At 44.5% G+C, this 26,095-nt stretch overlaps 1 protein-coding gene across 2 annotated transcripts; it reads left to right on the top strand.

Annotated features, from left to right (window-relative positions):
- Positions 1-559: 559 nt before the first annotated feature.
- Positions 560-25,765, top strand: LOC114667664 (vascular cell adhesion protein 1-like). 2 transcript variants are annotated; one of them, XM_028823049.2, is made up of 5 exons: positions 560-812; positions 15,036-15,185; positions 17,499-17,777; positions 19,283-19,522; positions 23,464-25,765. In XM_028823049.2, exons 1-5 carry the CDS (start codon positions 755-757, stop codon positions 23,670-23,672), a joined length of 936 nt encoding a protein of 311 aa, XP_028678882.1. In that variant the 5' UTR covers positions 560-754; the 3' UTR covers positions 23,673-25,765. The 2 variants fall into 2 exon arrangements, with proteins under 2 accessions (XP_028678882.1, XP_028678881.1); XM_028823048.2 differs by having other exon boundaries at positions 568-812; positions 15,036-15,305.
- The last annotated feature ends 330 nt before the right edge of the window (positions 25,766-26,095 follow it).

Here is a 26,095-nt window from a genome sequence, read left to right as displayed (position 1 = left end):
CACATGGGTTTAAATGTTTAGAATTTGAAAGCTCTGACTCGTGTCAAATACTTGGAGGCAATCTCAGCCCCGAAAGGCTCAATACTACATTCAAATTTCTTGAAGCCTAAGTGGCATTGTGGCCCTTACTGAGGTGATTTTTGCTTTTAATCAGTTACAAGTAAAGAGATTAATAATACGGTGGAATGCAGTTCCTGCTAAAGAAAACTCACCAGAGGTGGAGGAGGAGGCGGAGGAGGAGGAGGCGGATGTTCTGCTGCCTGGCAGTGAGGCGTTATCAGTAGGAAAAGTTCAGCTACACAGGATGGGGTGGGAGGGTGTGGACATACTAACACTTGAGACAGACAAAGGCCGACACCAACTAAAAGATAACAGGCCAAGAGAGAGGGGTCTAAGGAGCAGGAGTCCTTCAAAATTAAACAGCACACTGGAGGTTCTCACTTTAGCAGTCTTTCCCTTTGCACCAGGAGGGTGCTTCCCACTTGCTGGCAAACTACAAGAGGCCTGGGCCTTGTGCCATCTTACACGAGGCTCAGAAACGCTGTTGCTGTGTGCCCACTCCAGCTCATGCCTGTAACAGGATGGCGGAAACTTTTCCATGCCTCTCCTCCCAGCTGAGTGCAGTAAGTCGCAGGGTGGGGCTTCCCTCGAGCTTCCTGTGCTCCTCCACTTTCAAACAGAAAACAGCAAGCGGGCTTCAGAGTCACAGAGCGGCACGGCTGGCTCCGTCTTTGGACGACTTCACTGAGGTGGCATGGACTTCAAAGTTTGGATACATCGCCTTGTGGTGCTCTTTACATTGTGGGACGGAAGTAAGCAATGATTCATATAATTAATGGCTGATGTGAATGTTAAAAGGAATGCGGCAGTAGAACGAGATCACCGGTCAGTGTGAAAGGTAGAAACGCAGCGTGTATGTGAGTGGCACAGGTGCCAGTGACAGGAAGGTGGCAGGGAGCTCTGGTTTCATTTCTGTGTAAAGCGTGTGGCAGGCCAGAACAGTGACAAACTGTCATTTTATTAACATACTGTAGCTTCACAAGAGGTAAAGATGGAAATGTATTGGTGAAATAACATGTGCTTATTGCTAAAGCAGTGTGAAATTCAATAATAATAATAACAGATGAGACGGAACAATATTCTCATGCAATTCAGAGGGCAAGTGCCTATGCAACCTACAGTCAACACAAAGGCAGGGTGCCAGTTCATCACATGGCTAATAACTGTTAATAACGAAATGCATTATAAATGCCAACATCCATCTTCAGCCTAGCTTAGAGTCACAAGGGCCAACGCCTATACTGTTCAGTGCGGATGCCAGTGCATCACATGGGCAGTAATTAATAATAATAATAATAATGATAATAATAATAATGATGATGATTATTATTATTATTATAAGTTAAATCATCCATCCATCCATCCATCATCCAACCCGCTATAATACAGGGTCACAAGGGTCTGCTGGAGCCAATCCCAGCCAACACAGTGCGCAAGACAGAAAAACAAACCCCGGGCAGAGTGCCAGCCCACCGCAGGGAGCGCACACACACACCAAGCACACACAACAGGGACAGTTTAGGATCATCAATTCACCTAACCTGCATGTCTTTGGACTATGGGAGGAAACCCACACAGACACAGGGAGAACATGCAAACTCCATGCAGGGAGAACCCGGGAAGCGAACCCGGGTTTCCTAACTGTGAGGCAGCAGCGCTACCCACTGTGTCACCATGCCGCCCCATAAGTTACATCAGTTATTATTATTTATATAAAGTTGTTCATTGTTAAACTAGCTTAGGGTTACAAGGCAAAAGGCTACTGTGGCAGTGCTGGTACAGCAAGAACCAACCCTGAAATGAACAGGCTGCAAAGTGCATCACATGCAGAGTAATTATCAATATTTATTAAATTAGAAATACTAATATATATCCATCAAATCTTCAAACCTGTTTAATCCAGTTAAAGGTCACAAGGACTGAAATCTAAACAGGCAGCACTGGGTGCAAGGTATAAACCAACCTGGTGGGACATCTGTCTAATACAGGGAATATTTGTTTGTATTAGTTTATTATTCATTTTATAGTAATACAGGCAACATTTCTAAATGAAGGTGTGACCCTCAGCTGGATTCAATGGACTTGAAAAAGAATATGGCATTAAGGCCTTAGTATATTATTAATGGGGCGGCACGGTGGCGCAGTGGGTAGCGCTGCTGCCTCGCAGTTGGGAGATCTGGGGACCTGGGTTCGATTCCCGGGTCCTCCCTGCGTGGAGTTTGCATGTTCTCCCCGTGTCTGCGTGGGTTTCCTCCGGGCGCTCCGGTTTCCTCCCACATTCCAAAAACATGCAGGTTAGGTGGATTGGCGATTCTAAATTGGCCCTAGTGTGTGCTGTGGGTGTGTTTGTGTGTGTCCTGCGGTGGGTTGGCACCCTGCCCAGGATTGTTTCCTGCCTTGTGCCCTGTGTTGGCTGGGATTGGCTCCAGCAGACCCCCGTGACCCTGTGTTCGGATTCAGCGGGTTGGAAAATGGATGGATGAATATTATTAATGTTTTCTTATAATAAGAACAACTAGATTTGAAAATGATATAGTCTCAAGGTAAAGCTGGCAAAGCAGGGTGTCAGGAAAATTCAATTCAATATAATTCAGTACAGCACTCTTTTCTGAGTACTTTGACTGGTCCACAGGTAAAATACAAATACAATTTTGACAAATAATTAGTTACATAATGTATACACACAAAGATTTGTTTAAACAGACAGGAAAACAAAGTACTGTAGTTTGAAACTGATTAACATAAATTGAGACCAGCAGGATCTTTCCATTGACATTACTGATCAACTCTGGCCAGTTGATTTAGCAGCTCTACTCTTGTGAATTTCCCCTTGGGATTAATAAAGTATCTATCTATCTATCTTTTATTATAAATATTCAGAGTTGGCAACATATTTAATTTTGCAGTATTTTTTACAAACATTGATTAGCAATGTTTTCTTAATAAATGAGACCATGATGTGTAATTTTTTAATTATTACGGTTTTCATTTACCATAATGGTTTGTTCATTTATTACAGTGCCTTTCACTTTCACTGAAAAAATGCTTTATGAAAGACCAACAAATTACAATATTTTGAAAGCAGTGAACTAGTTACCTCACAATCAATCTATCTATCTATCTGTCTATCGCAGCGAAGGTCTGTGATACAGTTTGCATATTTGTAGCTGGAAATCCACAAAGGGAGAAAATGAATCACATATCTTAAAACAGTTTTTTTATTCCTAAGCTTTCAATTCCTACCAAGAATCATCATCAGAGGAACATGACAGGAACATTGCAATGCAGTAAAAAAAAAAAAAAAAAAAAAAAAAGACCCATGGTCTCTGATTTACACTTATACAAGTTCAACCGGACACACATTTACTAAATGGGACTCAGAGCAAGTAAAATTCAAGGATAATACTAAAAGTGCCAGAGAGCTGGCTGAATCATGGCTATCTAATGAAAACATCATTAACAGACATTTGGACATGCACCCAACATATGTAGGCTTGGAAAGAAGAACATGCAAATAATAAATAAGACTTCATCACCAACACCCTCTGAGTCTCACCTCATCGACTCCCCCAAAAACATCCACCTACCCTCCCCTACTTATTTACTATTTGGATTTCTGTAAGTCTAATCATGTTCTTCTGATGATGATTCCTGGTAGGAATCAAAAGCTTAGGAATAAAAAACTGTTTTAAGACATGCAATTCATTTTCTCCCTTTGTGGGTTTCCAGCTATAAATATATATGTGTGTATATATGTATATATATATATGTGTGTGTGTGTGTGTGTGTGTGCGGCCTGTAAAGGTATTTGTTAAAACTGGGCATTGCTTAATATAATTCTTTGCATTCATATAGCGCTTTTCTCACTACTTAAAGCGCTCAGCAATTGCAGGTTAAGGGCCTTGCTCAAGGGCCCAACAGAGCAGAGTCCCTATTGTCATTTACGGGATTCGAACCGGCAACCTTCCGATTGCCAGTGCAGATCCCTAGCCTCAGAGCCACCACTCCGCTATTTTAGATACCAAAACGCTAAAAGGATTAATATCAACTCTCAGTTTCCCTGCTTACACTCAAGATACTATGTTATTATAAAAGAATTATTTCCTTATACCAGCAGTTATCAGACTTTGAATTGCATTGATATTATTAAATTGATTAATAGAAGTAAAAAAGCTCACTGGACTCTTTTGACATGCGCACGCCATCTATTGGTAGCTGTGAATATTACTGATAACTACGCAGCAATGCAAAGGTGGGGTCGGGAAGATTTACCTGGGGTGAACTGGACTTCACGGAGGTGGCCGATGCATGATTATAATACAAATAAAGCCCACATTATTTTAAATGTGCAGCAAGTGTGCCTGAGTGTGGCGTGTATAATTCAAAGCCGCAGGAATACATAGTTAACAAGCCAAAGATAGGCTGCGTGTAAGGTCAGTCAGTCAGTCATTTCCATCCATCCATCCATCCATCCATTTCCCAACCCGCTATATCCTAACACAGGGTCACGGGGGTCTGCTGGAGCCAATCCCAGCCAGCACAGGGTGCAAGGCAGGAACAAAGCCCCGGGCAAAGCACCAGCCCACCGCAGGGCATGCGTGTAAGGTGGCATCTGTAATCAGACAGATACACTATATAGGTAGAACAAATACTTTTCCTTGGTTGCATTTTGAGTTACCTTCTACAGATGAACTTTTTGATTTGTGTGGGACATACATGACAGGTCGCGTTAACACGACACGACACATATTGCGGCTTGAAATAATGTCCCGTCACACCTGTTCCCAAACAGGCTCCAGCCTGATGTTACTCGATTATGTTGACCTCTTTTGTGGGTCTCTTCGAATTAATGTAAGTGTAGACCTGCCCCATGTGTGTGTGTCTGTGTGTTCACACTGCGATGGGCTGCCACCCTGGCCAGGGATTCTTCCTGCCTTGCGCAGATACATGCAGGCCCCAACTGCTCCGTGACTCTGCTCCGGACGAAACAGATAAGAAAATGGATGGCTGTACGGATGGATGGAGCATATGCCTTTTTAAACAAAACTGCACGAACTCAGTGAGTTGTTTCACTCTGAAAATTGCCAAAATTGTTACTCCAAGAAGTTAGAACAAAAAGTCTCATCAGTCGAATTCACGTCTTGATTTATACCTTGTAGAGCACGTGACAGTTTCCAAATAACAGGGTTGTAGAGAATTATATTCCGTAACGTAATGTGTGCTTTGTATGACCACAGATCGATTAGATTAGATAACCTTTAAATGTATATAGCACGTGCTTTGGGTGGCACAGTGGTTAGAGCTACTGCCTCACAGCTGCTAGCTTGAATCAGGGTCCTGCCATTATTTGTGCACATTCTCCTCATGTCTCTGTGGATTTTTTTCTTCGGACACTCAGTTTTCCTTCCCACATCCAAATAACGTGCAGGTTACTCTGACTGGCGATTGTAAATTTGTCTCTTGCAAGGGTGTCCAACAGACTGGCTGCTTATTTAGAGCCATTTCCTGCCTTAAAATCAATGCCACCAAGATGGACACCATTGTGAATTTCCCTTTGGGATTAATAAAGTATCTATCTATCTATCTATCTATCTATCTACCAGTCCCACACGACCATGAACTGCATTTAGTGGAACTGACAATTTTATGGCTTACTATAATAATAACAACAAACACGCAAGCAAATGCTGGCATGACGTAACATTCAGGAGCGTTCACACACTTGATTAGTCTGAAAGTCGGAGCATTTTTATATAAAGTTTGTTTATAGCATTTTTGTAATGGTGAGTCATATTCAAAAATAAACAGTGAGAACAGAATTACTTTACGTGAACTAAAATGTTTTTAATACTATTTTACAATGTCCTTTGGCTACAGTTACTTTCTTTGACAGCCGACTCCATCTCAAGGGGTGAGAAGATTTCTGGGCTGTCGTCAGTTGTTGAACGTGGAGGCGCAAGGCCATTTAGAATTCAAATTTCTTAAACTTAAAAAATTCCAAAGGGGTACCCGATAGACATTTAAAATCTGTGCTAAAGTTTCAAGATTAAACTGTTGCTTACATCAAAACATGGACGGCGGTCCGTGTCCGAGGCGCTTTGCAGATAAAGTTCAGTGTCAAGACAAATACTGAATTATTAAAATCTTCAGTTAATACAGCCAGCTGTGAGGGACTCTGAATTAGTCACTGTAGAATAAAATATCATCTTTTATACATTTCTACATAAGTTAAATTGCATTTAATTTATATTTTTACTTTGACAGGCACGAACATCAAGTCACTTACCCGCTTAGACGTGAGCTGCGGTAGCTGAAGGGCAGCAAGATGCCGCGCAGTCGCAGAGGCGAGCGCGGGATGGGAGGGCGCCAGACTGTTAGCATGTCACTGACAGTAACGGAAGATAATGGATAAATCAACAATGTCACTACTACCGTATTGAATAACTAAAGACTATCGTTATTAGCCAATTTAAATATACCGTATATCACGGCAAACCTTTCATATGGTAATACCCGATCATCCAACCTCGCTTACATCTGGCCCCGCCCTATCACGTGTCCTACAGCGAGGCGTTCTTGCTTCAACGCGCATGTCTGTCGGTGTTAACACTGCTTTATTTTTAGGATGATCGGCGGTCGAACATGTAAAATATTAAAAAGTCGAAGGTTGGTTGTGAGTTGAAGGGAGAGGGAAATAAGTCCAGTTTACATTTTATGTAAGTAATGAATTTATTCACATATTATTTCATATACTGCCTTTTACAGCAGCCCTTGCAACTGTTTGGTTAAAAGCACGAATAAGCGTTTCGTTTATTTATGGGGCTTATCATAATTACTTGTATACTCCACAAACTAATATTTAAGGTGGAACATCAGTGGATTTTACGCTTGGTCACTTTCTCTCTGACATTTTTATGGCCTCGTTAACCGAAAATTCCCCCACAAACGTCGGGATCTATTAAACAAAATGTAACGGTGGAACGCGCGTATATTTAGGGCATCTCTGACCCATGCATATGGAACATTTCGGACAAACTGGGAAACGACGACATTGTTGATCAAGCAGGGAAATCGAGCCAAACCAGCTAAATAATGCCGCACCTGTATAATAATTAAAATTACTGAGTCATTATTATGATGTGCGTTGATGTGACAAACATATTACACCTCAAATACAAAAAATATGATGCAGTCTGTATTTTACCTTTTTCACAGGGCCAATGCTGCATATTTTCACTGAAGAACTTTTTTTAGTTGTTCGTCAGTTTATGTCAACTACTTGTCATTCCTTGGTGAATTGGCTGACAGGTCAGAAATATCTCACTCCACTGTGCCTGCTTTGCCGGAAGCCATTAATCAACCAGCGAGGCTATACATTAATTTTTTGTATGGCATGGGTGTATAAATATAAAACATAGCTGCAAATTGCTTTTTTATATTGAGAAAAACAAGTTATGTCCGGTTCTCCTAATGTAATCAGAGCACTGGATTACACTTATACAAGTAAGCCCGCGATTCACTAGCGAATCGGAAATCCAAGAATGACAATCAGTTTCTGTTCCATCCGATATTTGGATGGATGACATATCATGGAGGGTGCGTGCGTCTGGGGAAATGTCATTTAATTAAATAAGCATATCTGTACTAAAGCGGTTTCGTTTTGTGGATACGTGATTCGGTTGCCTTTGCTGACACCGACTGCTGGCAGAGTGGAGCACAGCAAGTTTAGTATACAGGTTGTGGTGTTCGTGTGCCAGCCACTGAGTCTGGGAAGCCGCTGGGTTAGAGTCTGTGACCGTTATGTGATCTATATTACTGGCACAGTGGATTAGAGCAAGTGTAGCTCACAGGTTGTGTTGTTTGGGCGCCACCTACTGACTCTGGGAAGCCGCCGCGTTTTGGAAAGCCGCTGCGTTTGACTCTGGACTCTGGGGTGGGTGCCAAGGCCGCAGTGCGCATGCGCCTCGGTGCATCCGCCGTACATAAATTAACTGTGGCTTAGTAATATAGATTGCTATAAGGGCACCTAGTGAGAATGAAGCTGCTTTTGTTTACCATAAGCAGTTACATTCTATTAATGCACAAGTCACCCAAGATGTCACTGGCAAACATCGTGTCTTGATGGTCTGGTTCTATTATTTTGAGTCAGTGTAGCTTTGGCAGACATGCCTGTGCTGTATGTGGTGGCTGGCTTATTGGTAAGGTAACTGACTGTAGCCTCTGTGTTTCATATGGCCTGTACTATTGTAAGAGCAATCATGTCACTATATGTACTGGGTGATATTGGCTACCCAGTGAGATGTTGGCAAGTAATGTCTTTTCCAGACCACCCAGAGGGTCTCTCCCGCATAATGCCGTATGTGATCTTGTACTCTCAGTTGTGGAGCACATCCAGATACTCTTAAATGCAGGTGACAGGATCTCGCCTTGTCAAGAGGGAGAGGCTGCTCTACACCAATGTGATTGCATATGTATGAGGTTGTTTAGCATGCACCATATATGGATGTTTTAGGGTGGTTTTGCAGGCACATTCGCGTACGCACATATACAAGGTGAGTGTGATTTAGAAAGGTTAAATTGCATAGAAATGTGCATACGCAAGGTTTTATAAATCTGATTTTTTTAGCATACACATTTTCTTTTTTTTTGGAGTATGCATATTTTCACACTCAAATCCACGCAAAGTTTTATAAATGAGGCCTCAGGACTACATGGGTTTTCCTCTCACATCCCAAAGACTTGCACATTAAGCTGACTGGTGATTCCAAACTGGGCCAAATCTGAGTTCATGTGTGGGTGAGTGCTATGACCCAGACCACCGACTTGGATTACATGAGTTGGAGAGTATCAGTAATAATAATATTTTATTTGTATGGCACTTTTCTTATGCTCATTACTATTAACATTTGATTCAAGCATCACATTAAAGTCAATAAAAGATGCTAAATACATCAAATGTGCAAACTGTTTTCAAATATGTGCAAAAACTTCAAAATTATATTCACTAATTCAGCCTGTTTTACATAGTGAATTTCACAGCGCTATGACAAGACATGTCCAATCTAAGTACCATTTAAAGTAATTTCTTTACATGTCGTGAAAACTATCCATCTGTCCATTTTCTGACTGTTTACTTTTTTATAGTGACTTTTTACAGTGCGCACCACTTCAAAGCACAGTGAAAAAGTCAAAACATGGAGAGGTTATAAAATATTTTTTGTATCATTGAGCTTGTATGTCTTAGTTTTGCCACAGCTGGCTTCAGGAACCCACAGCCCAACAGTCTCTTGGACAATGGATGAATAGATGAAGAAATCTGCTGTTGTCTTTATTGTACAATTAAGCAGGGCCTTCCAGCACATAAGCAGCAGGAAATTTATCGCAATAGAGCCTGCATGTGACACTGCAATGTGGAAAGGAATAAAAGATGGCAAGTCAATTGTTTTAGTGAGGAAGGATCTGGAAAAGGCAACAGTTTAGGAACAAACAAAGAGACTGGAAGAGAGACGTCACTGTCTGGCGTTATTCACATCGAGCGTCTCAGGGTACTTTGTGGTGGTAGCATTCATTTAATTCTAACAAAGTTTTTATATTGTATCTCATTTCAAGGGTGGTGCTTCCTCATTGCACATTCATTTCATTTCTCAGGTGCACTACAGTTTACTTTGAGTAAGTCTGTCATGTGCTGTAAATGAGATTCTCTGGTAACACCTCAGATAGTTGCAAATCTGGAGCACTGTATAGATTTACAAATGGAGGAGAATCGAACACAGACACAAAATAACATACCGCCAAAGACAAAAAACTTCATTCATCAATCCCTTTAGAATTTGTTTAATCCAGTTTATGATCGTAGGTAGGTAGTGTTTGTGCCAGCAGTGCTGGGCACAATACTGGGGTGAACCCTTAAGAGGGCGTAATAGAACAAAAAACTACAACAGTGCAATCCATATAAAGGAATTTACACAAACAGTTTTGAAAAATGACGTCCTTAACACACCTAAATATAAATCAATAAATGGTAACGTTTGACTATAATAATCTAAGACTAGCTGGCAACTGACCAAAGAATGCCACTGATGCGAATTGGCTTTGGTCAGCTGGCTCTCAAGTCTTTCCTGGGTATAACAAAAGAAACTATGGAGTGGATAGATGATGGCGATCTGGATGGAAAAGGTTCACCATTAGTCACCATTAGTAGTGACATATCCACTCCTAAGTCGCAAAGTGTGTATAGAAACACACAAAACACATTTATGCCATATTTTGGTCCCATATACAATATGCATATATGATTATATATCGTAAACAATGTAGACAGACAGATAGATATGTGTGTGTGTATATATGGTGTGTGTGTGTGTATGTGTATATATATATATATATATATATATATATATATATATATATATATATATAAGTAAGCCCGCGATTCACTAGCGAATCGGAAATCCAAGAATGGCAATCAGTTTCTGCGTTATTGAAATATCATGGAGGGTATATGCGGTGGTGTGGGCGGTCGCGTCCGGGCAGCTGTACAACCTGGCGTGCACGCTTCACCTCAGGTTTAGTTGACAGGTCGTAGGCATGGTAAAGTTTCCATTTAATTCAATAACCCTATTTGAACTAACGCGGTTTCTTTGTGTGGGCGCCTTCGTTCATTGTTTGTATCCATAAGGGCTCGTTTACAGGTCGTAGCCATACGGGCTCATGTTTGTATTACTAATCGATGAGCTCCCTCCATTTGGATATGTGCCTCCTGTGCTGTGTCAAAAGCGCGTTGTGGGCGCGCTCGTTCATTGTCCGGGCGGCTGTACAACCTGGCGTACACGCTTTACCTCAGGTTTAGTTCACAGGTCGTAGGCATGGTAAAGTTTCCATTTAATTGAATAACCCTATTTGAACTAAAGCGGTTTCTTTGTGTGGGCGCCTTCGTTCATTAAGTCTAGTTTACAGGTGGTGTTGTTTGGGCGCTTACAGGATGTGTTGTTTGGGCGCCACCCACTGACTCTGGGAATCCGTCGCGTTCTGGGAAGCCGCTGCGTTTGACCCTACAGGTTGTGTTGTTTGGGCGCTCACAGGTTGTGCTGTTTGGGCACCATCTACTGACTCTGGGAAGCCGTCGCGTTTTGGGAAGCCGCGGTGGCAGTACGCATGCGCCTCGGTGCGTCCGCCATGCATAAATTAACTGTGGTTTAGTAAGATAGATATATATGCACACACACATGCGTGTGTCTGGGAGACAAATTCAAGGTTTGTCATCTTGTAATTCTACTCCGAGGCACAGGTTGGTGCTGTGCTATAATACTTCACCGATTAGGAAATCCCTGTAATTTGTCACTGGATTAAATATCTTCCTATATCCTATTGTTGAGTAGCTATCTCGGTGGGGTGGGGGAACTCTATATAGTATATATATGTGTGTGTGTGTGTGTCTGTGTGTGTATATATGTATATACTGTATATATGTGCTGCCCCAACCTGAAACAAATAGATAACGTCAGCAGCTCAGTTTAACAAAAGCCTTTATTTTATGGAAAGGCACTCAGATCTAGAGTAGTCCCCAAGGACCGATACCAATGCTCCCAAGCAGAATAAATCTGCACCCCTTTTTTTTAGAGCCATGTAGTCTCGTCTTTTCCAGGTATGAGCCCCACCAGCCTTCTCCTCCGACTCTGGCTCCTTTTGGGAAGCGTCTGACTCCTTTTAAGCCACACCCGGGAGCTCTCCAGGTGGTTCATTAAGGAGGTCTAGAATTGTTCCCAGGTGTGGCTAAAGCCCAAAGTAGGGCTCTGCAGCTCCTGCAATTCCCACAGTTCCCCCTTGCAGCATCCACGGATCCCAACAGGGTTGTGCTGGCAAATTGTAATTCCCACACAGCCCTGCAGGAATCCAGTTCATGGAAGACAAAGACCTCTCCGACTGTCCTTCCACTTCGGAGGCATCTGGGCTGGGTAATGGTGCCAGCCGCCATCCGTCACAATATATATATGTAAATATATATTGTAAAAGAAACACACGATAACACAGTTAAAGGGTTGGGGGACCATCCCCATATACTGTAGATTCAGGAAATTGGTCTGGCACGTTTGTTACAGGCAATTGTAAAAACATAGAAACAAGACAGTCTTAAGGTGGAAAGATTGTGTATTTATGGAGGAGGGGATGGCAAAAAGGATGTCGGGAACAGCAGGGAATCCTAGGAAGGTTGTGATGTTATCGGGAAGGGACAAGACGTGAATAAGGAATGAGGAAGTGGCGTGTCCATCCGGGCGCGCAACTGCAATGCTGTTACGTTGTTGGACTCTTTTGTGGCTCGTCTTTCCTATGAGAGAACAGAGAGATGGGTTAGTACACTGGCTTTCTCCTCTGTCTTGCGGGTTCTGGTCCTTTGGTTGCCACCTAGAGGGCGGCATGGTGTGTGTGTGTGTGTGTGTGCCCTGTGTGTTATCCAACCTGCTATATCCTAACTACAGGGTCACGGTGGTCTGCTGGAGCCAATCCCAGCCAACACTGGGTGTTAGGCAGGATGCAAACCCTGGGCAGGGCGCCAGCCCACCGCAGGGCGCACACACACACCAAGCACACACTAGGGCCAATTTAGAATCACCAATCCACCTAACCTGCATGTCTCTGCATGTCTTTGGGAGGAAACTGGAGTACCCGGAGGAAACCCATGCAGACACGGGGAGAACATGCAAACTCCACGCAGGGAGGACCCGGGAAGCAAACCCGGGTCTCCTAACTGCGAGGCAGCAGCGCTACCCACTGCGCCACCGTGCCGCCCCGGATATATATATATAATTTATTTATATACACTGTGTATATATCTATATATATATATAATTCACTTAGCAACCGCCAGTGCAAGCAAGACACCCATGAAGCATGCAGGACGGAGCCACGCCCAACAACTCTAAGACCATTGGATACAACGACAACACGCAGAGCCACGCCCACCAACTCGGACGCAGCAACTCACAAAACAGGGCGTCATTCGCGTTCGTCTCTGCTACACTCCACATGCACCTTTGAGTCACGTTGACTTTTCATTATTCTTTTCGGTTATGACGCACGACCGCATCCACCATCACAAACTGTTTTACACGCCATGGTCTTAGAGTTGGTGGGCGGGTCTCCGTGAGTTGCTCTTGCAAGCGGGCACATGACCAGGCGGTGTGGATGCGTTGAGAACAAGGGTGGGCACGGCAGGACCATCTAAGAAGAGGCATGTTTGTCGCGGATGTGAATCGCTGTATGCAACTTGTAAAACAGTTTGTGAGGGGTATCCCATGGTCTTAGAGTTGGTGGGCGAGTCTCTGTCAGTTGCTCTTGTGAGCGGGCACATGACCAGGCAGTGTGTATGCTTCGAGAACGAGGGTGGATGCGGCAGGACCATCTAAGAAGAAGCATGTTTGTCGCAGATGTGAATCGCTGTATGCAACGTGTAAAACAGTTTGCGAGAGGTATCCCATGGTCTTACAGTTGGTGGGCGGGTCTCTGTGAGTTGCTCTTGCGAGCGGGCACATGACCAGGCAGTGTGTATGCTTCGAGAACGAGGGTGGATGCGGCAGGACCATCTAAGAAGAAGTATGTTTGTCGCAGATGTGAATCGCTGTATGCAACGTGTAAAACAGTTTGCGAGAGGTATCCCATGGTCTTACAGTTGGTGGGCGGGTCTCTGTGAGTTGCTCTTGCGAGCGGGCACATGACCAGGCAGTGTGTATGCTTCGAGTGCGAGGGTGGACGCGACAGGACCATCTAAGAAAAATCATGTTTGTCGCGGATGTGAATCGCTGAATGAGCGTGCGACGGCGGTCCTCCAATTGTCAGTCAGGGACAATTGTATGTTGCCCTCTCCAGAGTTCCATCTTTTCATTCACCTACAGTTGTATCCTCAAACCCACCCCATTTGGACAACTGTGTCTTTCAGGAAGTGTTCACTCATCAATACATAATTATGGGTTGGCTAGTACTATATAATACGCTGGCTAAAACTCCTCAGTGCTGGTGTGCCAAAGGTTTTATAGTGTTTATAGTGGCCATCCGTTTTGCCTTTATTCTCTCCTTCACTACCACCTCCAGCAGGTCTAGAGTGTGCCCAATAACTAAGCCTGCCTTGATAATCAGCTTGTTGATTTGGTGGTCCTCTCTGTAGGTGATGTGTGCACACCTTCAGAAACACAAACGGGCACCTCTTTGTGTACATACCGTGTACATTATTATCAAACTTCTACAACCCACAGTGTGCGCCCCTTTAACTTTCATAAATGGCTCCCATCAGATGACGGCACCTAATGGATAGACTGTCTCTAATAAGGACAATGAATAATATATTGGAGTTGATAAAAGGAACTGAATGGTCAAAGGCTGAAACCACCCTAATGTCCGACCTGGTGACATGATGCACATTAGTGAATAACAGTTTAAATAACCAGAAAAACCTGAAAACCTGAACAAAACTGGTCAGAATAATAAAAGTATTAAAATCCAAGGTATATTAAAGCTGCATGTAACTTACATAAATGCTTTCTACATTCCAATAAACGTGTCAAACCCGTTTTTGTAATCTGTGCGTTGACTCCTAAACACACAAACTGAGAAATATCAGCTCGCTGTGTGAAGACACTGCGGACCCCCAGGACTGTACAGCAGGGTATTGCTGCAGCTCAGAGAAATCATGGGTGGAGCTGGGGGGAGGGGTGAGATAAATGTCCATCAAATTTGACTGCAGCAAATCATATTGTTGCTAGTGCAGGACTTCAGCAAATCATGTTGCTGCTGCCAGTACACACCAATCAAACGTTCATTTGGGCTGCAGCAACATCTGCCTAGGGTGGTAGTAAAGAGAGAGATGAAGAGGGCAGTTGACTCTTCCCTATGGTGGACAATCTGTCTAACAGGATAGCTACAGTGCCCACCTACCTCTGTACTCTAGAACATTCTGACACTTTATGCTATATCTGTTCCCTTAGGAGTTGAAGCAGGATGCGACGTGGCCATCACTCCCGCCAGCATCATTGTGAAATCCGGAGACCCGGTGCGTGTCACCTGCAGCACAAACCGTAAAGACTTCAAGACTATTGGCTGGAATGCGCCGGTGTCACCTGTGATGAAAGACAAAGGTGGGAAAGCCATTTGGAGTGTGGATAATCTTACCATCAGGGATGCCGAGGTCAGGTGCTTCTTAAACTTGAGTGCACCACCCTATCACTGTGAAAAGAAGCTCCATCTCTTTGTATACAGTAAGTCTCCCTTTGACTTTCTAAACTGGCTCATTTCAGTAATGACAGCTCGCTTTGACGGACGCCGCCAGCATGCGTGCCACTTTCTAACTTTTGTAAATGAGAGTCAGCAATTTACACTTTCACAGTCCTGCAGCCTCAATCACAGCAACATGGAGCCATGGAGGCACCGCTGTGAAGGACCCTGCTCAGGTCTTGAGACCACTGAGCTACATCAGACCAGTGAAATGTGTGATCGGGTCCTCACTGTCTTGTTAAGGGGCTGACGTACTGTAAGGTCAGGATGTTTTGGCTGTTTTAGCGGAACATTTACACGTGCATCCCCTCTAACCATGCAGCTTCTGGTCACATCTCCCAGCTGAGATTGGTTGGTGCACATCCTCTAAAGCCCCCGAGACTATGGCTGTCAAGACAGGCAGAGCCATGTTGGGTTTTTGTCTTTAGTAATACCAGTCTAGTTACAGATGTTTGTCATTTCTGCTAATAGATGATGTACAGTATTCATAATTTCTGATAATACTTACAAGTAATGTTGTAGTCATGATCTCTAGTAGTTTATGAATACTTATACATAATATCATGTTTGTAATTTCTGTTAATTATAATTTCTTAGAGATAATCTTGTATTTGGGCGGCATGGTGGCACAGTGGTAGCACTGCTGCCTCGCAGTAAGGAGACCTGGGTTCGCTTCCCGGGGCCTCACTGTGTGGAGTTTGCATGTTCTCCCCGTGTCTGCGTGGGTTTTCTCCCACAGTCCACAGACATGCAGGTTAGGTACATTGGCAATCCTAAATTGTCCCTAGTGTGTGCTTGGTGTGTGTGTGCCCTGCAATGGACTGGCGCCCTGCCCGGGGTTTGTTTCCTGCCCTACGCCCTGTGTTGGCCTGGATTGGCTCCAGCTGACCCCCGTGACCCTGTGTTAGGATATAGCGGGTTGGACAATGACTGACTGACTGACTAACCTTGTATTCGTGAGTTGCAGTAATTTGGAATATTTAGAGTTAATATTGTATTTATGATTCCTGATAGGGGTGGCGCAGTGGTGGCACAGAGGTGGCACTGCTTCCTCACAGTAAGGAAGCTAGGATTCGTGTCCCAGGTGTTCCCTGTGTGGTATTTGCATGTTCTCCCCGTGTCTGGGTGGGCTTCCTCCCACAGTCCAAATACATGCAGGTTAAGTGGATTGGTAATGCAAACTTGGCCCATAGTGTGTGTGTGTTCATCCAGCCTTGCCCCATTTCGTAGCTGGGATAGGCTCCACCAGACCCCCGCAACTCTTTTCAGGACCGAGCAGCTTAGTAAATGACTGACTGATTCCTGATAATTTGGAACACTTACAGGTGACGTTGTATTTATGATTTCCAGTAATTATGAATACTTGCATATGATACTGAATTCAAGATATTTGTTATCTGTGAATATTTATGGATAATTTCATATTAATGATTTCTATCCATCCATCCATTATCCAACCCGCTATATCCTAACGACAGGGTCATGGGGGTCTGCTGGAGCCAATCCCAGCCAACACTGGGCGCAAGGCAGGAAACAAACCCCGGGCAAGGGCGCCAGCCCACCGCTGTAATGATTTCTAGTAATCATAAATAATTTTCCTATAGGTAATGTCTGGGTTTCTCATGATTGTAAATATTTAGAGATAATAGACATATTAACAATTACTAGTAATTATGGACACCATCCATCCACTTAATCCTATTCAGGGTTATATGGTGGCCTAGCATAGCCAGACAACATTTGGTGCAAGGCAGAAATCAACACCAGACAAGATAACACCTCTCCCAGATTGTCCCCATTATCTGACTTTTGCTAAATACAGAGTGAGTCTGAACTGTGGCCCGGTGCCGAGGTCGTCTATATTCTCCCTGAGTCCGTGTGGCTACTCCGGTTTTACTCTCCCAATCCGGAGACTGGCCTGTTGTGAATGAATATGGCTGTGTCTGTGAGAGTGCCCTGTGCTGAACTGATGCCACACCAAGGGTCGGTGCCTGCTTTGTACCCAAAAAACCTTGAAATTGGTTCAATAGGCATAATAAATGGATGGATAGTAATCTGTTCTAAACATGCAGTATGTGGAGTTTATCCTCAGTATAATACATTGGAGACATTTCTTGACAGGTCTGACACAATCGTGGACCTCTGTCTTTCATCTCTATCCGCATTTCCCATTGCAGATTTGCCAGAACCCACCCTTGAATTGGAAAGTGGAATACATGTGAATGACACCGTGAACGTGACCTGCAGTGTGAAGGGTCAGCACCCAACCAACACCACCCAACGGCTGCTCATCCCTGGCCTCAAACTAAATTTGAGTAGCGTGAATGGAAAGCCCGTGATCAGCAATTTCAAAGCACGGAAGGAGCACAACGGGCTGAAGGTCATCTGTGAGACTCACCTGCACTTACCCACCGCGACGTACCAGAGGAACAGCAGTGTCACCCTCAATGTGTCATGTGAGTAGATGGTGGGAGCGGAAAAAGACCGTCCTCATCCAGGGACTTTGGGGGTTTACTTTGAGGAGACAGCACCTAATTGAGGCAGGACCTCAGCGAGCATTAATATAATAAATGTTATTTAAATGAGGAACAAATTTATTAAACCCAGCTAACAGTGTTCTACAAGACATTAAACAAATATTGAAATGCATTGATTCCACTAAGAATATTGTAATACCAAGAAAATAATTTTCTAAGTTGTCAATACTCAATACACTGCCTTCTCCCGTAATAAGTGCCAAACAGACGTAATCTGTTTGTCCATTCCGTTGTGTATGAGCTAAGACAGGTGAGGTGACACACGCCGATTCACGTGGTGACCCATTCCTGGAGAACTGTCGGCCGTAAACCATGAGGGCCACACTGCCTGCCTGATTTGTTTTTACTTTCTCATATACAAAGTGTAGGGAAAACATTGTAATCGTCCAAAAAGTTTGATGAATCTTGACATTTTAGGCCTCCTGGAGTCCAAAAATACCATTTTTGGAATTATGTCTGTGTGTCTGTCTGTATGTGTTGTAACAATAGCACCTTCTTCCGCCCGACCTGGCACAGACTCACATGGAGGCACGTATAAAAATCAAATAAAGGTTTATTTTTCTTCAGCTGGAGGACACATCTTCCCTGTAATCCCTCCAGCCACAACACAGTCCCAAGCAAAGCACTAAACACAACCAAAACACGCCCTTCTGGCACCACCACTCCTCCCTTGAAGCTTGTCCTCTCCTCCCGACTCTGGCCCCTGAGTGGTGGTGGCTGGCCCCTTTTATAGCCCACCCGGAAGTGTTCCAGGTGCTTGACCACCTGGTTCCAATTGCACTTGTGGGTGGGGCTGAAGATTTGTCCAGCAGGGCTCCGGGACCCATGCAGCTCCCCCTGGTGGCCACCCCAGATCCCAACAGGGCTGTGGAGGACTCCATCTCCCATGAAGCCCTGCGGGAAACTAAGGCACCATCGTCAGCCAGGGAGGCTGCCACCAAGAGTCCCGGGGGAGGTATTGAGTAATCTATGGTTGCTCCCCCGGGACATACGTTGAAGGGGTGTCCCGGCCGGTCATGGGACCCGGCTGTCCACCACAGTGTGTAAACACGATAACTTGAGTACGCTTTCACTTAGGTCAACCAAATTTTGCATACAAGTATGAGGTACAAAACGTAGATTTCTATCAACTTTTGGGCTCTTTACGCTAACCGGATGTGGTACTTGACCTTTTATTCATGCAGTTGCAGAGTCCGATTTATTCAACTTTACTTTTCTAATAATTGTTCAATATATTATTGATTTGATTTGTTGTTGATGGTTCTTTAATGTACGCAATATAAAAATATAATCAATGTCTTGCGGTTTACTCCTCAAAAATCCATCCCCATGTCAGAGTATACGAGAAAGTCGACGGGAGACCACCCCCAATGTTTATTTTTTTTTATTTTTCATTGCCAGTATTATTATTTCTTCTCTTACAGTCCCCCCAGTTATAAGCCCTCGCCTCCCTGTAAACCCACTCATCACCGCAGGATGGAGTTTGGAAAGCCAGTTGACGTGTGCAGCTGATGGAAACCCCCGGCCAAATATCCGGTGGTTCAAAGATGATAAAGTAGTGGAACCTTCCAAAGTGATGGACTGGGGCGATGAAGGCTTATATGAATGTGTGGCCGAGAACACGCATGGGAGAACACGACGGAGTGTGGCGATCGTCATCACCCGTAAGTTGAGTGCACCTCTTATTTATTTCTCCTTTCTCGAGTAGTTTGTTTTGTCACGAAGGTGCCAACAGTTCAAAGGAGTGGGCAATTGTAATAATAGTGCAGCAGTAAGTAGGCAACAGCACGGACCTCCCAGAACAATAAAAACAACAACATAAACGCATTCAGATGTTGTTGGCATCGTCTGCCTACAATTGCTTTAGTATACGCTGGTACTTTTGTTGGGTCAGAAAGGGGCCCCAAAAATTGGACACCCTGAATTATATGGTGCTTCAGTCTGTTTCACTTTAAGGAGTCACAGTCGCAGTTTTTAGCAGATGAGGAGCAACAGAATGTCTTTGAAAGCTTACATCTGATCTCTGAGGATTACATCTGCAGGTGCTTCTGATGAGATAGAAAGGGGCCTAAAAATTGCACTTTATTAGGAGGCCCAAAATACTCAAGTTTAGTTACCTTCAATGTGGGTTTCCAGCAGTTAGGACAGACACTCCAAGTTCTTCAGGAGCGTTTACTGAGTCTCTAAAGACTATGGGTGGAGTGGTGGTTCTGAGGCTGGGGATCTGCACTGGTAATCGGAAGGTTGCCGGTTCAAATCTTGTAAACGCCATTCATTTGGCCCTTGAGCAAGGCCCTTAACCTGAAATTGTTCCATCCTGGGAATGAAGTTAATCTGCATCCGGAACTGCATGTAGGCCTTCCAACCTGCAGGGACAAACCTGGGGGTTGGTGGCAGAACTGGCACTCCGGCCACCATAAAAAAACCTCCCACTGTTCCACTCCATCTGAACTAGTGAGGTGCTAAGGTGTCACCTGTCGCATGGCTGCACTCAGGTCCTAATCTGGGATCCTGAGTTGGTTTGTCATGTGGTGGGTGCGGCAATGCGCCTGCTCCTAACCCCTCTCTCTAAAGACTGCACTTGCTGGTGTTCCTGTTTGGTTAGAAGGGTCCCCGATAATTAAAGCCCCTGTAGGCGTCCTATTCATTTGAACAGAAGAAACAGCAATCACAGTTTAGTGCATTAGGGGGGGAAACAAAAAAAAAAAACTGGGCCTCTCCAGGTTCAACAGGTGGTCTCTAAAGGTTGTAGTTGCCTCCATTTCTGTTATGTAATAGCGAGAGACCACACAAATTTCCAGTTAAAATGCTTAATTTCAAGGGGGTCAAATTAATGGAAAGGTGTGGCAGCGAGGGTCCCAGCCAGCTTCCTTTGTGGGTTATGGGCACCTGCAAAAGACCTGCTACCTTCTAACTGCACTAAAAAGTGAATTTTATTCTCTGGCGTGCATAGCAGAAGCTGTTGGGGGCCTAAAGGTTCAGACTGGAGAATCTTCAATTACTGTGTGGGGGTGGAGACTTGATTTCTTGTAATATAAAGCAGATAAATATAAAACTTCCTCTTCTTCTTCTTTTCCTGTTTCTTTGTGGTGTTGACATGTTTAATCAAACCTCGGTCTTGCACCTTCTCAACAGTCAAGCCTTTTTCCTTCAGATCTCCATTTTCTTTATCCATTGTGACAGATAGGGGCACTATCGCTCCCTTGAACCCTCAGATCAGACTGCAGACACCAGATAAAAGTCCAATAACTTATTTTATTAGGACAATAATGTGCACCAAGCACCCTTCACTCCACTGTACTCATAAATCAATACACTAATCAAATCAATACACAATAACAATCCTCCACTCCCAGACGCGTTGTCACTGTTCCTCCCGACTCAACTCATCCGTCTGGGATTTCCCAGAGTCCTTTATAGTTCTTGACCCGGAAGTGCTTCTGAACCCTCAGTCCATGTGACTTCCTAGCACTTCCGGGTCAGATCCCGGAAGTACATCATTTCTTCTGTCCATGTGAGTGGGACGTACTTCCGGGGTGTAGGGAAAATAGTCCTTAATCCTCCCTGCAGCGTCCTCTGGCGGCCCCCATGGTATCCAGCAGGGCTGTGAATAAACACTCCATTGTCCATAATTCCCTGCTGGCATTCGGGGCACTTCCAAGCTACAGGGAGGGCTCCATCTGGCAGCCTGGGGGTATTGGCCGGGATGAATGGCCGGCCATATCCCACACCATCCACCTCCCTCATGTTGTCTTCCCTTTGACTTCCATGACCATCACCCTTTTCCCCACATCCAAACATGTCCAAACCACTTCAACCCACTTTCCTGTACCTTCTTAGATATCTCTCCCATTTTGGTTGTGCCTCCAATTGTCTTTTTTTGGTAACTCCACACATCCATCTCAACATTCTCATTTTCTGCCACATCCAACTTCTTGTTTTGTGCTCATGTCTCAGCTCCATACATCCTTGCTGGTCTTACCACTTAAAAACCTGAGTTTCAGTCTTTGGCCTTATACTTCGATCGCACAATACTCGGATACCTTCTTCCAATTGTTCTTTCCACACTGCAACCTATGGTTTATCTCCACATTGTGACAGTTTATGGGTCCCCGTGACCCCTTGAACCCTCAGACCAGACATCAGACACCAGACAAAAGTCCAAAATGAATATTTATTATAAATAAGTGCACAAAGCACCCTCCTCTCCACAATACTTAATAAATCAATAACCACTACAATAAACAATACTCAATCCTCCACTCCCAGATGCTTAGCCACCCTGCCTCCCAACTCAGCTCAATCTCTGGGCTTTCCCAGAGTCCTTTTATACCCCCTGACCCGGAAGTGGTTCCTGTCCAACAATCCACAAGTCCTCATTACTTCCGGGTCAGAGTAAAAGTCCTTTTCTTCAACCCGGAAGCACGTCGTTCCTTCTGGTCATGTGTTCATGACGTACTTCCGGGTTATAGGGCACGTAAGAGTCTGACAGCCTCCCTACAGCAACTTCCGATGGTCCCCAAGGTATCCAGCAGGGCTGTGTATACAAACTACAAGGTCCATAAGGCCCTGCTGGAATTCGGGGAACCTCCATGCTGTTGGGAGGGCTCCACCTGGTAGTCTGGAGGTGTGGGCCGGAATATTTAGCTGGCCATCCATCACAACATCTAATTCTCCATCTTGGGCTACCACTGATCCTACATATTTAACTCTTTCAGGGTGGATGTCGACTTTAATTAAAAGGAGGAGTTGACGATGGTAATCGACTATAAACTGTGACCAAACCTGCGGTTACATTTTAGTAGGACTCTCGTTGCTAGAAGGAAAGTTAGCTTCATTGGTTTGACCGAGATTTCCTGCTCTCGTGTGAGTAGCAAGGCGCAAACAAGAGCAAAAATGGCACTGACATAATGCTGAGAGATCACAGCGAATGAGTACAGCAAAATACTCCGTGGACGACGTTTTGCCGGTTATCTCTGAACTAGACTATGACTTATCGAACTCTGATTTTGATACAAGTGATAGAAAACGAATGTGAGATTCCAGCTTCAGCTGACTGGTCCCCAGCTAATCGTGGTGCTGAACAGGTTCGTGTAGCGGGAATGTTCGCCAGGGAGGACTGCCACTTAACAACGATAAGAGGTAGAAACCAGATTGCAGTGTACTGCGACCGTGACCGCTGTTGCTCCCCCAGCCATGCGAAGACAGCCTGAAAGCAAGTCTGCCGCACATTCTTAGCAAATTGGCAGCCACAGCATGCAGCAACAGACGTTTAATGTTGATTTCTGTGTGAAATTGCTTTTCAGAAACTATGTTTTTTGGAAAAAATATTCAGCCCTCAAAGCGTTAAACTTCTCCACTTTTTTCAAGACCTCCCCCTGCAGGCTAACTTCTGAATCCTGATCATCATTAAACCTCAGATATTCTGTCTTCTTCTTCTTTCATCTCCAGTCTTTTATCTTCCAAAGACATAAAACTTCAGAACTGTGTAATTTAAAGGCCCACAAACGACACGGACCCCGTATGTTTACCACATTTTATCAATAAATGTAAACGAAAACACAACCCTTTGTAGTATCTGCTAACAGTTTCTTTTATTTAACAGATGATTACCTTCCACGGATTGCCGGGACTTCGGCTGTGATCCTTGTCTTTGTCCTCATCATGGTCATTATCTTTTATGTGATCTACTACACCAAAAACAAAACGGGCCAATACAGAATCGAAGACCGAAAAATCATGTTTACCAAACAAGGAGTGGGCCTCAACGGGGGCACGGACCACATTGTCTTCACGCCGCTAATCACTCTTTGAGAAAACTTCTAGGGAGGGCATTCCTGTCCCGAACAAAGAAACAATAGGAGGAGCCCCCCCACCCCGAGTGTGTGTTTTCCGGTGGGAGTAGAAGAGCATTGTGTGGCCACAACTGTTTAGGAAAACAGAAAAAAAAAAGGTAACCAATGAGACCACATCCTGCTGTGGTGGGAGGTGGGGGGCGCGTTTTGACCAGAACTTCAAGGAGCTTCAACTCCATTAGCTTTACTAACAAACGAGAGTCTTCAATCAAGCTTATCCATCAGCCGACTGTACTGATTGTCTTCAAATGTACTACTGCATTTTTTATTATCTTTCCTTGGTGGGCTTTTCTAGGACCCCAGTCTTTATTTTAAACAGCACCATTATATGCACTGTAACAGGTCCTAAGTGAATGACAGGTCCTCGTGATCAGGAGTCCGAATGGCCACCTGGGCAGTGAGAGCTCTCCTTAGGGTCACTTGGCTCAGACTGCTGTTTTTCCTCATTCGTTCAGTGGGTCTTAAGTCCCAGAGCTGTAGCTTCTTTCAGTGAAGATGCACATCTTCGAGAGTTTTCATGCAAAGAACCGTAAACGCGTAAAATAAATGACCAAGTAGTGTGGAAGAGAGTAGAACTTCAGGGACCTTCAGATCTCAAACTGATGCTATTTTGGAAAATCCAGGTGAACAGGATGGACTGAATGGCTTGTTCTTGTCACAAGTGTCCAAATGACCTAATGTCCTAATATGAGCAGAACAACCACTAGAGGAGACCACCTTCTAGACCAAATTGATTCCAGGACAATAATGATTAACAGGTAGGGCTTTAAAAGAGGGGACAACATGGCAGGAAGCACAGGTATTTGTCACCTACTAGGCCTGTGCTGAGTCATCAGTGGGGAACCGACCTTCCCTGATGTTTCACCCTTTATGATGTGAGAACATCTCAGGATGGTGGGTCCATAGTAGTGGATGTCTCCCTACCACTCCCTACAACCGGTCCTAAGATCCTTGCTCTCCCCATTTTCATCACTTCTTATAAGATGACTGCGGAAACTCCCTTGAAATTCTTTGAACGTTTTCTTTTGGCCCAGAACCAATAACTTCATTGAGTGGAGACTCCATTGTAGCCTCTGCAACCGAGTTCTACTGGGTAGCTTGCTGTCTTCCACCCTGCTTCCATGCACGCCTCTGCCAACTCCCTATTCCTCTCAAAGGCTGCCTCCATTCCTTCCTCCCAATGGGATGATGAGCTTGGCCATGAATCTGTCTCTGGAAAACATAGACCCCAGGGTGATGTCTGCTTGGAGGGGAGTTGTAGTTGATTTCAAGTGGAAACTTCAACTGCTGGTCCAGGTCAGCTCTCAGGTTCCACTCTCTTTCAGGTGTCGGTTGTGGCCACTGCCAGTGGGTGATGTTCTTTGCCCCTTCACCTTACCTGACTAAAGTGCATCAACCGTTGTGATGTGATGTGTTACAAAACAAAGACAATGAAGTCCAATCCTCTTGGGCCTTGTGGTACCCAATAAGGTAGCCCCCCCAACTAGCACCTGCAACCCACGTGTCTCACCTTCCAGATTTTTGTTTCACACTGGCCTCCTCTTCCTCTTTTTCCACTCTGCCAGGTCAACCCTTGTTACTACTGTACTTCCAACTCAGGACCCCTTGGAGAGAAGCTGCAGTGGCCTATTCAAAGCTACACACAGGAGAACTTCCAGGGCCACAGCCACCCTCTCTAATGACCCCATTTTCCCTTCTGGAAAGTCCTAACTGTTTGGCGCCCCTGCAGTAGTCGAAAACTTCAATGAGTTGCTCAGCTGCTGCTCTTCTGGATGGCTGACAACTGCTTTATGTAAGAATGGGCACACCGCCACCTAGAGGCAGAGGGTGGTGGTGTGTTAATGTAGTTGCCAGGCGCATATGCACTGACTGACTGTGAGCTGCTTTTGTTTTTACTTGCACCGTACGTAACGGGACTTCACTGGAAAAAAAAACATCTCCGTCCTTCCGTATTGAGGTGAGATCAGAAACCAAAGAGAAAAGTCGAATGTCAATCCATGAATGTGTCTGTGTGTGTTTTGTAATAAAACTTTCAAATGCAATCACTATGCATCATTATGGCCAAGTGTCATTTTTTATGTTACATGTATGTTTATTTATTACACATTGGGATTCAAAATGTTGTTCCTAGAAGATGTCGTCCAATTTCCACAAACTCCTGCCTCCGAGTGCGACCTGGCTGATGCTACAGCGGTAACCATTAATCGGGCGTACCTGTTATGCGCGTTATTACCACTAGAGGGCTACCAATCCAGAAAAGCAATTGACTGCGCAGACTGCTGTTGTTATGGCATAATGGGACGGCACTTAACCAGACTTGCTGCCCACGTATGCTGACTGACCACCCGGTCTGAGCAATGCCAGTCACTCGGATGGCATTAG

The sequence above is a fragment of the Erpetoichthys calabaricus genome, chromosome 17, assembly GCF_900747795.2.
Source record: "Erpetoichthys calabaricus chromosome 17, fErpCal1.3, whole genome shotgun sequence".
NCBI classification, from domain to species: Eukaryota; Metazoa; Chordata; class Cladistia; order Polypteriformes; family Polypteridae; genus Erpetoichthys; species Erpetoichthys calabaricus.
The sequence above is the reverse complement of the archived record's forward strand: the minus strand, read 5'-3'. Positions and strand labels throughout refer to the sequence as shown.